Here is a 16,012-nt window from a genome sequence, read left to right on the forward strand (position 1 = left end):
GCACCAGTGCAACAGCTGTCATCACAAACAGCACTGGAGTTAGCCACAAAGTCAGAGAAGAAGCCTTGATAAGAAGCCAGCCAGGAAGCAACCACAGGCACAGATGTTGCTGCTATAGTAGGCAGGGGAAGAAAATGAGAATCCAAAGCTTGGCATCCGGGTTATTACAGTGCCAAGAATACTGGTGAATGGCTGTAAAGACTGCCTTCATTTCTGGAGCAGGGTAAGAAGGAGCATAAACAAACACAACTACAAAATCCAAATTCCTTGGAAGGTAGGAAGGAACCTTGGTAGGTTTAAGTCCCATCTGAGATGTATGTTTATGTGTAGAGTTGCTAAAGTAACTACTTGGAAAACTCCTTTTGGAATAGCCATAGAGCAGTCTTTTCAGGGTAATTCTTTGGTCTTCTACTCCTCAATATGGCTTAAGATTGCAACTCCAGTCTTTGCCCCATGTCCTATGAACTCCTGTAAGCACTCCCACAGGGAGGTTTACTACTGCGGCGATGTGATGGTAATGCAGTTTCCAAATGAGGAACACAACTGAGTTATGAGAATAGAAATCCTTGCAGAGCTTCTTTGGGATGAGGAGTTCTGCAATTCAAGTGTGAGAGCAACCTGATTCCCTCTTCTATAGATGAATTGGGGAATGAATGGCAGCACAAGAGCTATAAGGCTCTTATGTTACTTTTCACACATGCTTCAGTATCTCACTTAAATACAGAAATTCAGAGCTTTATTTATAGAGCACTCTGAAGTACATACACAGCTGTAAAATAGCTGAGAAGCCTTTTCCTGCCCCAGAGAGATTAAAGGCTCATTCTCACAGATAGGGTATGTGGAATTAAGAGCACAGGCTGAATTAAGGCATTCCTTGTGGAGAGTTGGCACAGGATTGTTTCCTGGAGTGAAACAAGCCTCCAGGAACAAAGAGCAGGTGGCAGGGAAGTGTAACTGCTCTCCTCTCCAGGGACCCACTAATGAAAGGTATGCACAGGAAATCAAGATTTGAGCAGAGATGCACAAGTCATTCACAGAACGAGCACATGTGCTTGAATGGCTACCCCAGAGCTATCCCAGAGTGGAGATTATCATCTTCAGTGCTCTATTGCCTAAGCCAGTTACACGTGAGTACTCATGCACAAACCACCCTTTGTGTGACAACATGGACAAGCCTACAGGACTGAGAAGTCCATAGGCTTGAGGAAAGCACATGGGGAATATGAAACGCAGAGATGGAGATGAGCGCTGGAGTAAAAGGCAGGCCTAGATTTTGAAAATAAACTCCTAATTCACTGCAATAAATATCAAGTAATTCTGGAATTAGTTTCCTTTGTTTTTTTTTTCTTTTATTTTCTTTTTTCTTCTCCTAAATTGGATAAAAGCATCCTAATCTCCAGCACTGAGAGTGATGAAGTGAGGTTGGTCTGTTTGGCGGGAAACTGGGCTTCTCCCAGACAACCAACACCAGAACAAGAGGACACAGTCTCAAACTGCGACATGGGAAGTTTAGGCTCAAGGTGAGGAGAAAGTTCTTCACTGAGAGAGTCATTAGCCATTGGAATGGGGTGCCCAGGGAGGTGGTGGAGTCCCCATCCCTGGAGGTGTTCAAGAGGGGATTGGATGTGGCACTTAGTGCCATGGTTTAGTCATGAGGTCTGTGGTAACAGGTTGGACTCAATGATCTTTGAGGTCTCTTCTAACCTTGGTGATTCTGTGAAATGCAGAGATACCCATTTGGCCATAGCAGAGGATGGGAGTTTGCTGTGTCTGTATCTGCACCTTTGTGTAAGTGTCCCCTGCTGCCCAGGATCAGATGTAGAACAGGGTAGGTCAATCTGATCCAAGTTTTCATGCTGTATATACTGCTGTGAATAGAGACTCTTTAGAATATGCCTTCATAAGGGAAATGTGACTCTGACTGGTTTCAGATATGGTCTGAGCTGTCTGCAGTTAAGTAATTTTTCTAGTTTTGGAGGTGCATGTAACTTGACATAAAGATAGCTAATTTTGAGAAACTAAGTGATTTTCATCTGCTGATAAAATGACTAATTTTTTAATCATGTGCAAGACACCTTTTTATCTGTTAGGTTGCAATGTGTTCACCAAATGGTAGGGCAAGGAATAAGGAAAGGAGGTGATGAATTTCAACACATTGCAGAGAAGAAATGTCAACAAGATTGTTTAGAAGTAGAAATCACTTATTTCACTAGAGATAAATGTTGTCCTCTCTGGCCAGTTCGTCTGAGTTTAATTAAATAGAAGGAAAAAAAATAAATCTTGTATGGATTACCTGCACTGTGATCACATCATACAGCAGTGCAGTGAAAGAATAGATGCTAGCGAATAATGACAGAGATTTCTTTTTCTTTAATGGAGTTAAATGGCACATGAAAAACATGACTTCTAGGGAGAGGCAGCATCTGTTCTTAGATGAGTTATTTAACATGGAAAAACTGTCAAATAGAAGATTCAGAATAGTTTGGAAAATACCCTGATGCTATATAAAAAAAAGTAGTAGGAGCACATAATTATCTGAGGACATCCACTAATGCACTTGTGGAGGGAGACAAAGTGATTGCTAAAATTTGCTAGAAATGAGCAGGAATTCAAACAAGGCTGAGGACTCTCCTGTGGTTGGTGCCAACAAAGCAAAAAATGTAAAGAAAATATAAAATCTAAAGAAAACATATACCACAAATGTTAAAGTGGTGTAGTAGTGCTGACTGAAAAACCTACTACAACAATCTTAGGTGCACAGTAAGAATTTTTTTTTTTTTTAATTACTTTTATTACTGGGTAGAGCATGTTTTCCAAAATGGCAGAGTGTAACATCACACAGATAAATGCTGATAAATGTTTATAGAATCTGGTGTGAAGCTGGGAGCTTGCATACAAAGCATTGTATGGGTTAGCAAACACTAGGCTCTGTCAAGAAGCAGTGCTGACCTCATGCAGCCTGTTAGCTCTCTTTTGCTGCTGGCTCTGTGCATGAACTAATGTTGTTTTCTTTATGTTCTGGCCACTGGTGGTATGTTTAATCAGAAGCAACAGAGGGCATAGAATAGAATAAACAAAGTTGGAAGAGACCTTCAAGATCATTGTGTCCAACTTATCATCCAACACCACCTAATCAACTAGACCATGCAACCAAGCACCCCATGAAGTCTAGTCCTAAACACCTCCATGATGGCAACTCCACCACCTCCCTGGGCAGCCCATTCCAATGGGCAATCACTCTCTCTATGAAGAATTTCTTCCTAACATCCAGTCTAAACCTCCCCTGTGCAGCTTGAGACTGTGTACCTCTGGAAGAATGAAAAAGACTAGAAAAAATGAGGATATCATCTCTGAGAAACAGAAAAAGACAGACAGTGACAACCTCAGGATGTAAAATCTTTCATCTCATGGTTTTAAGTTCAAGTGTTGGGGAAAAAGCATTGCTGACTGGCTGCAAGTTTTGTCTTGAAGCCTAGCTTGAATGCATTCTTGTCTTGAAGACATTGAATAGCTTCAATACTTGTTGGTGAGACATGAATGTAAGATAAGCAAAGCTGTTCCACATCTTGAGTTAGTGTCCTTTGGAAATACCATGGGAACATAGCAACAGAGGTCAGCAGTGGAAACCTGCACTGTAAATTCTGTGATTATTCCTTGGGGAAGAAATGTAGGCTGCAACCCTTCCACAGTGTGTCTTAGACTTACAGTACTATTATGTAGATTAGACTCCTATAGCCCTGCCCAAGAGATGACTTAAAACCTTTCTTACTACAAAACGTGCAAATTCCCAGGTCTATAGTATCTCTTGTATAGTGTGGATTTCTTGTGACCCTTTGAACAGTAACATAAATGATGGAGAGAATTTAGAAGAAGAAGGTAAATATTTATAAATCAATGATCATGTAATTTCTCTCACCCTCAAGAGTGTACTTCCATGCATGTGATGAATTACTTCAGTGCTCAGCCTGGATTTTGATGCAGCTGTCTAAACAGAGGCAAGGAATGAGAGACCTTGGAAGCTCTGAGATTGTCTCATGTAAGTTAGTAAAAGAATCACAGAATGATAGGGGTTAGAAGGGATCTCTAGAAATCTCAATCAACCCTTCAGTCAGAGCAGGTTCACCTAGAGCAAGTTGCGCAGGACAGTGTCTAGATGGGCTTTGAATAACTCCTTAGATGGAGACTCCATCACCTCTCTGGCCAGCCTGTTTCAGTGCTCCACCACCCTTGATGTAAAGTAGTTCCTCCTTATGTTTAGATGGAACTTCCTATGTTCAAGTTTGTGCACATTATCTCTTGTCTGTTACCTGTTTCTGGGAACCACTGAAAATAGACTGGCCTCATCCTCCTTTGTGCTGCCCTTTAAGTATTTTTAAGCATTGATAAGATCCTTCCTGCTCTGTTTTCTCTTCTCCAGGCTAAAAACCTCCAAGACCTTCAGCCTTTCTTCATAAGACAGATGTTACAGTCCCCTAATCATCTTGTAGCCCTTTGCTGTACCTTCTCAAGCAGTTCCCTGTTGTCCTTGAATGGGGGAGCCTGGCACTGGACACAGTACTGAAGATGAGGCCTCACCAGGGCAGTAGAGGGGGAGAAGAACCTCCCCCAACCTGCTTGCCACTCTTTTTGATGTGTCTTAGGATACCATTTGCTTTCTCTGCCACAGGGCTACATTGCTGGCTCATGGCCATCCAGTTGTCCAGGACTCAGGATTTTTTTCTCAGAGCTGCTTTCTAGCATGTCAGCTCCTAACTTGCACTGATGTATGAGGTTATTCCTCCCTAAGGGCAGTAGTCTACACTTGCCTTTATTGAACTTCAGGAGCGTAGTCTCTGCCCAGCTCTCCAGCCTGTCCAGGTCATACTGGATGGCAGCACAGCCACCCCTCCCAGTTTTGTCAACAGCAAACTTGCTGAAGGTACACTCCCTTCATCCAGGGAGCTGATAAACATACTGAACAGGACTGACCCCAGTACTGATCCCTGGGGGACACCACTTGTTATGGAACTCCAAAGAGCCTCTGACCACAATCCTCTCTGCTTTTTCAGCCAGCTTTCATCTAATCCACACTTCCTAAGCTTGTCTATGAGAATGCTGTGGAAGATTGTGTTGAAAGCCTTGCTGAAGTCAAAATAGACAATGTCCACTGCCTTCTCTTCATCTGTCCATCCAGTCATGCCCTTGTAGAAGGCTCTCAGATTAGTCAGACATAAATTCCCCTTGGTGAATCCATGTTGACTACTTCTGATAACCCCCTTTTCTTCCACAAAGACTGAGATGACATCCAGAATGAGCTTTTCTATCATGTTTTCAGGAACAGAGATGAGGCTGACTGCTATGTAGTTTTCCAGGTCTTCCTTCTTGCTGTTTTTGAATACTGGAGTAACATTAACTTTCCTCCAATCTTTAGGCACCTTGCCTGTTCTCCATCTTTGAAAGATGGAGAGTGGTCCCAGCAATTTCTTCATTCAGCTGCCACAGCACTTGCCAAGCTTAGTTTTCTTTCCATAGATATATTTCTGGGAAAAAAGAGCTCCTTGCTTTTTCTCACTTGCAATATAGACTCCAGTCTCAGTTTTGTCAGTGAAATTAGACTACAAGGTCTAAAGATGGTTTCTTGTTTTCAGGATTGGAATCACAGTGGCATTAGCCCAGAGAAAGGATTATATCTCAACTGGCCCACAGAAACAAAGATATTCACAAGATATTAGGGAACTCTAAATGTTCATTGTACAGTAAAAAAAAAAAAGGGGGGGGGGGGGGCAGGAGATCCTTTTGTAGTGAAATGCGCCAAGTTTACTTCAAAGTCTCTGCCACAAACATGGCCGGCTACAAATGCTACATTTTAACTGCAATTCTTAATTATACCTCATCTGCCTGCTTGTTGCAATGCATTCCAATATTCCTGTCTTTTTACAGTAATAAAGCCTTCGGATTTTTGTTTACCCTGATTCTCTCCCCCCAAAATCTCATTGAAATGATAGGAAGTCTTCCTTATAATACCCATGGAAAAAGGTTTTCATATGAATTTTGCAAGCGCTTTGGCAACTGTGACACCCAAGGCTTGTGATGGAGTCTCCTTGGCATCTATTACACGTACATCCAAATGATCTATGGTTTGAGCAGTCTTTGACTGGGCAGCAGGTAATACAATACATGCAGGGCTCTATTTATTACTGAGATGCAGCTAGGATATATTACACTTCAGGCAAATCACACCTCCAGACTCTCTTAAAACAGTCTTCCCCTTTTCCATCTACGATCATTTTCTGCATTTTGAAATTCCCCTCAATCTTTTCCCTGATGGATAAATTTTTCTCATGGGGTTGTCAAAAGTGACTTTCTGCATGAGATTTCATGTTTGACAAACAGTCTGTAGCCTGGTTTGTCAGGAAAACAAGGGCTATGAGTTCATGCAGTTGATCTCTCACTAAAGACTGCTGAATTGGTTGACTGCTTGTGACTAGTTCTGTTGGGATAGAAGCAGGAACTGACAGTTTTACCATTGTGAGCTTGGAAATGCAGGAAATTACCTCAAGGGACAGATGCAACTGTGGTCTGCAGGGATCACAAAAGAAAGGTCTGTGTACCATATGAGCGATGGCTGGCAGGACGGCAGTTACAGCTTTCCTAGCAGAGCTGCTGCTTAGACCTGACCCTTTTAGATTAAAAGGCTTTCTCTTGAAGTTCTTAGCCTGGGCATCGCTTGGCATTATGGAAACTGAGAAACCTCTCAAGTTGTCTTGATTTACTGTCATTAATAAAAGAATTCTGTAGGCAGGAGTTATCTTAATATTGTCACTAATCTTCATAAATAGACATAGCAGTGTGTAATGGACTGAATCAGAACAAAAAGGTCAAACTGCACCAGCAGGTTGTTGTCTATCAGAAGGCACGTGTCACATCTTAATTGGTTATTTTCTACTGGCATGCATGTAATTAAGGCATACAATAGGCTAAAATAACAAAACAATATTTTAACACATCCAACCAAATTCTGCCCAATTTCTTTCTTCAGTCACAAGATGTTTATGTTCTTTTCTGAGTCAAAGACTAAACATAACTTTCTCTAATTCGAGCAAAGGCAAACCTTCCCCATAGCCTTCTGAAGCTGTCCGAAAACAGTGCTTCTCCTACAGCAGGTTAACCTGGATATTTTCTCAACACAGAAGTGAGGGAAAGGTAATACATAAAAACTTGGAATTGAGACCAAAAAAAGGTGAGTTTAAGAATAGAGTTTACTGATCAGAATCAGAAAAAGCATAGTACAAAACACATAATTACCTTAGCCTATTTGCAGAACAAGGATGGCAGCAAGTAGAAGCAAGTGAGCCAAAAGCCCAAGGCAGAAAACTCATCCCTCCTTGTCCTGCTACCATCCCAGTGGAAAAAACAACACCCAGAGAACTCGGAACCCAGAAGCAGCAACTGGAACAGGAAGCCTCCCATGTGGTAATCCGAACTTCAAGCCTCAGTCAGCAATTTGACTTTTTGAAGCTGGCATGACTGCAGCATGGTATGAATAACAGCAGCAGGTTCAGCTCAATCCATGACACTGTGAGGCCACATCCAGCTGTGTTTCATCAGGTAAAAGAAGTAATATGCATGGGACATAACTCCACTTACACCAATACAATGAACATTACATTGGTGGAAATATGAAGAGAATCAGAATAACTAGGAGGCCTGTTGCTACTGCTGAACTTGTTTTATTCCATCTGTGATTATAACACCCCACATTCTGTTTCTGTAATAATGACAGGTTATGGTTTTGTTTTGGAGGTATTTTTACTGAAAGAATTTTGTAACTCTAACACCAGCCCAGATTTCTGGGACTGAGAGCAGCAGCTTTTCTGAGAATCAGTTTTTGTGGCATGTTGTAGTTCATGTCAAGTTCCTCTTTAAGTCTTACTCATGCTTTACAAATTCAAGAGCATTCCTAGTTCTAAGCATGTATGCCAGCATGTCTGTACTTTTCTTACCTGTTTGTGAGGATAAACATTAATGTGGCACTTGATACATTCTTGTCCCATATTAGCCCAGGAGTTTCCACTCATCCATTTTCTCTTGCATTTGGGGCATTTATATTCACCAAAGCAGCGTTTCTTGCCCTGGTACGGAGTCAGGCCTTCTCCTTTTGGACGAGCCTATAAAACAAAGGGAAGAGGCAATAAATCACCAAAAAGGAGAGTGCGAGAGTAGCGGGGATCACAGGATGTTAAGGGTGGAAGGGACCTCTGGAGATCTTTGAGTCCAAGCTCCCTGCCAGAGCAGGACCATGTAATCTAGTGCGTGGGAATTCATCCAGATGTGTCTTGAAAGTCTCTGGAGAAGGACACTCCCCAACCTCTCTGGGCAGCCTGTTCCAGTGCTCTGTGACCCTTACAGTAAAGAACATTTTCCTCATGTTGAGGTAGAACTTCCTGTGCTGCAGTTTATATCCATTGCCCCTTGTTCTATCACCGGGCACAAGCGAGAAGAGGCTGTCCCTTCCTTCTTGACACCCAGCCCTCGTATATTTGTATGCATTTAGATCCTTTCTTTCTCTTCAGACTAAAAAGCCCCAGGTCTCTCAGCCTTTCCTCATAAGGCAGTGCTCCAGTCCCTTAATCATCCTTGTAGTCCTCTGTTGGACTTTCTCAAGTAGATCCCTGTCCCTCTTTAACTGGGCAGTCCAAAATTTGACACAGTATTCCAGGTGGGGCTCCTCTAAGGGCAGAGTAGAGGGGGAGGAGAACCTCCTTTGATCTGCTGGACACAGTCCTTTTAATGTACCCCAGGATTCCTTTTGGCCCTCTTGGCCACAAGGGTACCTTGCTGTCCCATGGATAACTTATTATCCACCAGGACTCCCAGGTCCTTCTGCAAAAGGCTGCTCTCTAGCAGATCACCTCCTAACCTGTACTGGTGCAGTTTATTCTTCCTTCCCAGTTGCAGGACTCTGCACTTATCCTTGTTGAACCTCATTAAGTTCCTCTCTGCTCTCCAGTCCAGCCATTCAGCAACACCTAGACGCATAGCCTTCAGGTGTATCAGCCAAGCCTCCCAGTTTGGTATCATCATCAAATTTGCTGAGTAGTCACCCTGTCCCCTCATCAGTGTCATTGATGGAGATGTTGAACAGGTCTGGACCCAGCACTGATCCCTAGATGACTCCACCAGTTACAGCTCTCCAGCTGGACTTGGCATCATTGATCACAACTCTTCAAACTCCATTTTGCAACCAGTTCCTAATCCATCTCAGTCACTGTTTTTCTATCCTACACTTCCTGAGCTTACTCACAAGGATGTTATGGAAGACAGTGTCAAAAGCCTTGTGAATGTCAAGGTAGAGGAAACTAAGGTTCCTATAACTGAGATACTTTGGACAAAAGACACTAGAGACAGGCATGAAGGTCATACCCCTTTAATGAAGAATTCATATGTTGAAGCCAAGTCTAACAGTTCTGAGTGTAACTTCTGTAAGAAGTATTCAAAAGTTCTGACTTGCAACATTTGTGACACTGAACATAGTATTTAGAAATGTGCCCATGTGCTTTTTGCAGTTAATAGCTTTAATATCCATTCCACCATGATAAAATCATCTCTGAGTACATATTGCTAGTATTACACACAGCATCCGACCAGCACCAGAACAACAGGACACAGTCTCAAGCTGTGCCGGGGAAGTTTAGGCTTGAGGTGAGGCGAAAGTTCTTCACAGAAAGAGTTGTTAGCCTTTGGAATGTCCTGTCCCGGGAAGTGGTGGAGTCACCATCCCTGGAGGTGTTCAAGAGGGGATTGGACATGGCACTTGAAGCCATGGCTTAGTTAATCATGAGGTGTTGGGTGACAGGTTGGACTTGACGATCTCTGAAGTCTTCTCCAACCTTATTGATTCTATGATCTACAGAAATAGCTCACTACTGAAGGATTACATTTTTGAATTGGAGCCTTGCCCATTACCTTAGAACCTGTCAAGAAAACTTTTTATAATTCAGCTTTGCACAGCCTTTAAACAATGAAATATTGGCAAATCATTAGTATGTGGATATGCATTATTATATGGGAGTGCACAAACAGGGACTGAGTGCAAAGGAAAGACGTAGTTTTGATTAGTGAAAATAACTAATTTCATGAACATCCTTGGGTTTCTTGCTTTTGGTAAATGTAAAACTTAAGGAAGCCATTTTGAAGGAAATGGGAAGGTATTCCTGAATGGACTGTGGTGGATTAGACAATGACATTATGCAAATATTTTTACTTTTTCTAAATACACTCACTAAAATGGTGGTGTACCCTACAAAAAAAATAAAAAAAAAAAAAAGGCAAGATACATAATATGTCAATATGTTAAGGTGAAGGTGGGAGTATTCTATATAGCTGTCCTAAAGATAGTTGTAAAGGTGAAGCTGTTTTTCAAGAGTCTTTAAACAACTGATGAAATACTGCCTGTATTTGTGCTATATTTTGTTTATTCTTGTCTAGTGGATGTCACATTGCTTTTGTCATGACTCTGTTTTGGGGGTTTGTTTGTTTTGGTTTTGTGGTTGTTTGGTGGGGTTTTATCATGTTCTCAGATGAAGTATACAGAGGTTAAATGTTTCATTATGCTGTGAAAAGGTCTGTCTTTGTTTTAGGCACTTGTATAATTCCTTAGTGTAGATCCAAATTCTTTTCTATGTGAGCACATGGGTTGAAAAAGCAGGTGGTTGGCAAAAGACCTGAGCCTAGAAGAAGCTTTGAGAGTAGAGCTCCCATAGCTGCTGGACGTGGTGTATATTGTAGTTCCCTCAAGGCTGCACATGGGAGAAAGGAAAAAGGAACATTGAATGTGCTACCCCTCACTTGTCCCATACTGGAGAGTGGATGAGGAGTAGGGGGCCCACAAACCTATTCTGGCTTTTCTTTTCTTCCCCCGCCCTGTGATTTCAGTAAACAACATGCTCTGTTTTTCATGTTATCCCTTACCATAACAATATTCTCAATCAGATGCAGCAGCAACTTCTGTTACAAAGAGGCAAACACCTGTAATTTGCTTCATGACTCACAATCTAACAAGCCACTGTAAATATTCTGGCTCATGTAAAGATGAAGCTGGCACTAATACATGTGTATTTACAGAAGTATTGTTTAGAAGAGGAGAAAAAAAAAAAGTTCATTGGTGTAATAAAAAGACTTGGACTTCTACATCTAAATGAGCGCTGGCAAGCAGCCAGTCTGATCCTCTGATCCATGGTGTCCCTTCATAAGGATGGGAGATTGTAATTGAATGTAGGGCAGGAAAATGTTAATTTATCGAGACATCCTTATTCTGAACACTTAATTTGGCTCAGTCTCTGAGGAATTTGTGGTACAATTCAAGTCAGTGTGAGAAGGAGCTACACACTTGTTTCACTTAGAAATTCTCATGGAATTGAATAGGAACCCTGGATACAGAGAGCTTCCATGATGGAGAGACATTTCAACTGGGGCTGTGTCATTGAACAGAAAACAAGTTATTCTTGATTCTCAATTTCAGTCCCACTATACTTATACTACCTCCTGCAGTTAGACCTGGAAATGAAGCTTCATTGCCTTTAGCAGGAAGCAGTCCTTTCAGAAAATGTGCTGGTCACAGAGTACGTTATTTCCAAAAGTAACATCACTGACATTGGGAGACAGTAGTCTGAGAAGTCTTGAAAATGTTTACAAACAGTATTTAAACATAACACTCCCACTGCAGTATGTTATGCCAGCCATAGAGAGCATTTAAACATTTAGACTCCCACAGCAATATGTTGTGCAAACCACAATTTGCAAGCAGGGGAAACTTTCAGGCATGGCCATTTTGAGCAGGCTGATAACTGTAGGTTGGGCAGCTCACTTCAAACGCCAATGCCCTGAAATGCTCTGCCCTCACAAGTGCACAAGAGGGCACCGAAGATACTAGCTGGTGAAGCCCTTTGTGATACAGTTGGGCATTCAGAAATGGAGACTTTACAGATTAGGAGCTACTTTTAAAACTTGGTGCGCTGCAATTTGCTCAGTAAATCGGAAACAGAACCAGGAAAAGAACATAGGAGCCCTGACTCTGGCAGTCATTTCCTGTTATAATTACTAGATGAAACTTCTGATTTATTTTAACTATTTGGCTGTCATAGTTCCCTCCTCAGCTGGTGAATTTAATTAGTTTCCTGGCAAAGCTACAACATTCTCTGTAGGTGTTTCACTATTCTGCTGCATGGATGTTTATACTTCACCCTGACAGACATTAGTTTCCTTCCCATATCTTCAGTTTCCCAAACTGAGCCCCACAGGGAATTTGAATTCTCAAACAAACAAGCTCATTTTCTCTAGTGAGGAACATCATATAGGAAGCACTGACAGCAGCAAAGGCAACCCTCCAACTCCCTCCACCCTTCAGGTCCAAACAAAACAGAAACTTATCAGTATTTGATGGAAGACAAAACCTGAGTGAGATACATTAATGGCCTGAGAGCTCTGAGGTTGGCTGTCTTCTATGTTGCTTTTTTAAAATTTATTTTTATTTTTCCTCATGTCTGTGGATTCAGCAGCAGCATAGTTGAATTACATAAACATTTCCAAGGAACAGCCTGCTCCTTGGCACAGAAGCAGCCAGCCCTGCCTGGCAGGGTGCTCAAGCACCCGGTTGCTCTGTGACAGAGGCGTCTTAGTGTTCATCCAGCTGGAGGGCAAGAACTGTTTTCTTCAAAGGTTTTTCTTAACTAAGTGCCAAAAAAAGAGTGAGAAGACACATTTTGTCTTTTGATATTAACCTAACGACTCTTATTTTACAAAATGTGAGATTTATCTTTTTTAAAGATTCCTTCCCTAACCTGGCTTGATCTGAATGGTGTTTAATAATAAATGTCAGTTGAGATTTAGGTCCTGTAATTTTCTCACTGAGCTCTATCTTTTGCCCTTTCTGAAGACAGGGATTTATTTATGTTCCAAGTTAGCATGGCAAAGTTATGCCCCTATTCATAACGGCAAAATACTTCGTTGTTACCATGTTAACACATGTTGTCCCATTGCCTTTAAGATTGCCTTCTTTTTCTTCCTTGGTCTGGTTTCCACCCTTAGCTGCAGAAGGTTAGGGGGACCTCCATAATACTATGGTTTGAAATAATATTTGAACCAGGTTACAAACTGCAATGCGAACAACAGTTTTGTTTTCAGCAATGTCTGGGAGTTGAGAATTTTGTGCTGTAAATACTGATTTGACAGGCATACTGTCAAGAACCAGAAGCTAGCCATTACTTGACGTATGTCTCAGTGTTGTATTCTAGGATTTTCTCAGGCTGTGTGACAGAATGGGCTATGGTTCTCCAACACTTGTATGTATCTTCAGTCCTATGTTTCAAAGATCATTTAATGCAACCAGGGCAGGTAGGCCTTTGGGGATGATCAAAACCAAACAGATTTTTCTAGGACCAGAAAGTAGCCGTTACCTGAAGTATGTCTTGTAGTCCAGTTGTAGGCCTATGCAACAGATTCCTTGCGCTGCCTTGACTTCAGAAACCAGCAGGGAATTTGCAGCAGGGAGAGCCTTCCTTCCTTGAGGTGCCCCTGGTGTGGGAGCTGTGGGGGTCTAGAGCCCCGTTTCTCCTCATGACCTTCAAGCACAAACTGAAACTGGTCTTGGACTGGTGTTTTTAGCACAGAGGATGAAGGGGGCTCTCTCTGGCCTGGGTCCTCTGGCCATTAGCAGTTAGCCACATGAAAAGACCTTGCCTTATGATTCATGAGACAGCAATACGTAATCTTGCTCTTCCAGACAAACAAAATAATCTTTGCAGATCTACCTAGACAGTGCACATATTTGACTTAGCTATAGCAAATGTATGGTTTTGGTGTTTTGTTTGTTTTGTTTTGTTTTTTCATGGCACAACAATGAAAACAGTGCTGATATTCCATTCTTCACTGACACCCAGCTGTCTCTAATTTTTGTCCTCTTTCTTTCTTCAGCCAAAACCACAAATTTGCCATTATAAGATTTTAAATGTGTTTAAGTTGAGCTTTTATGCTGCTAACTGGCCAGCCAAGCTCTCTCTCAACCTAGTGGCTTGTACATCTCAGGGAGGAATCTGCCAAATCACTTGGCAGTGATGAACATAATAAAGGACTCTTTGCTTTCCCTAGACAATTCTCTCAAAGTATCTGTTTGCAGAGTCAGCAAAACCAAAACAAATCCCCTCACAGGCACTGCTTAAAACTAGATTCATTATAAACAAGAGCCAGAGAGTTCCCTCAAACTGAAATGCAGAGAAACAACTTATTTAACATTCTTCCCTTCATCCTCCCCTGAGTTTGTATTGCACATCTGTACGAATTACAGCACAAGGGGGAGATAAAGTCAGCATGACACTGACAGGAAGATGCCCTTCCTAGAAGAACTCTGTAAAGATGCTTCAATAAAGCAGAAAAACAATAATAGCGAAGAGCTTGATAAGCTGACCATCTCCCAAGTGGTTTGCAGGAATGAGAGGACCAGGACTGTATTCTGAAGTGTGAGCTGTCCAATGCCCTCAATTACAAGTCAGCACAACTAGGAGATGGCATAAAACCCCCCTAGGACTCTTATTTTGTGCTACTGTACATGCATAGTTTTGAGAAAGATGAAATGTTGATAAAGCATACACAAAATGTTCAATTAGAAAAGGAAAAAGAAAGTATTGGCATAGTGGGTGTCCTGGCATTCGAGTCCTGACTGTGTAGCGAGTTGTAGTCCTGGGAAATTCACTGAACTCCCCTGACCTTTTTCAGCTCTCTGTAGGCTATGTGGAGAATGAGGACACACTTGCACACTTACTTCAAAATGGCCTGTAAAAGGGAATCGTTAGTTTGGTCAATGTTTTTCCCTTGTCCGTCCTGACTTTTGTATACATTTAAATCTGAGAATATGCAGACACATAGAGAAGTTGTTTAGCAAATTAATTCCTATATAGCTGGTCTTGTTTTCCTTGCTGCATGTAGTCCATGCTACTGGTATATGGTATTGCTCATCTGTGACACTGAAGACTTCTGAGGTGTTTAAATGCAATATTGCTAAATCTTTAAGTAGTATATGCAATACAGGAAGAATGTTTAGTTAATACAGGAAAGAATTTAAAGCTGTGTTACAGCTTTCTTGTCTCCAGTATAATTTCTGCATTAGTGATGTGAAGAAAAATCTTACTTGATACGGAGCAGGTAAGACTGCTAAGGCTCTCTGTGTTTTGGTTGCTGCTCCAGGGGTCAATGTATTCTACTCTTGCTAGTAGTATATTGCTGCCTTATATGGACAATAATTTCACAGACAAATGTATACAGAAGCTTGTCTCTACACACATTTCTTCTTCATTTCAGCTTCATACACTGAGCTCTACTGAACATAAATACAGTCCTCTACTTTCTTGGTCCTGCAGTTACTGTCTTTCTAGCAGGGTGGTCTTCAGAATGGAACACAGTTCTCCAGGAGCGGAACATTTAAACAAATCATCCAAGTTTGTGTAGTGCATACAATCCACAATAATATTAATCTTTTTATTTTGCTTGAACAAATACCCTATTTCTGCTATTACAAACATTTTCATTCTCCAAGTCTTACTCTTTGGGGAAGCACATCAATTAAGCCATGTCAATGAACTTTTACAGGTACATTTTGAAATGGTGGAATACCAGTTTTATGTTTGTTATTTTAACATAAGGCTATATATCTCTTGATTTGAAAAATCAGTGTTGTCAACATATTGTATGTTAAATGTGATTTTGACGTCATTTCCACAATGGTAAACCAAGAGTACAATTTGGCAGTCGTTTGTTACTAATAACATGCACATGGTTTCTGATAATGATTAAAGCGATAGGCATGGTTGTCACGGACATGCTGATCAAAGTCTTGAAATCCAAGAAGCTGGCTCGGCGAACATTCTAATATTTAAATAAAAATCTGGTTTTGCAGGGTTTTTTGAATCCTAGCCATGCGTTTTGGAACAAAGGTTTTTCTTGTGCTACAAAATGCTGAGTTGAGCTGATCGCTCAAACCACC

The 16,012-nt window shown here is 41.4% G+C and overlaps 1 protein-coding gene across 1 annotated transcript in view; it reads right to left on the reverse strand.

Annotated features, from left to right (window-relative positions):
- Window positions 1-16,012, reverse strand: part of ZCCHC24 (zinc finger CCHC-type containing 24) — a 115,789-nt gene that overhangs the window by 11,153 nt on the left and 88,624 nt on the right. Inside the window, exon 3 of the mRNA XM_068139933.1 lies at window positions 7,983-8,147. Coding sequence (XP_067996034.1) covers window positions 7,983-8,147 — 165 coding nt within the window. The remainder of the gene's footprint in view (window positions 1-7,982; window positions 8,148-16,012) is intronic.

This window comes from Melanerpes formicivorus, unplaced genomic scaffold, assembly GCF_026170545.1.
Source record: "Melanerpes formicivorus ecotype bairdi unplaced genomic scaffold, bMelFor1.0.p_v2 SCAF_6, whole genome shotgun sequence".
NCBI lineage: Eukaryota > Metazoa > Chordata > Aves > Piciformes > Picidae > Melanerpes > Melanerpes formicivorus.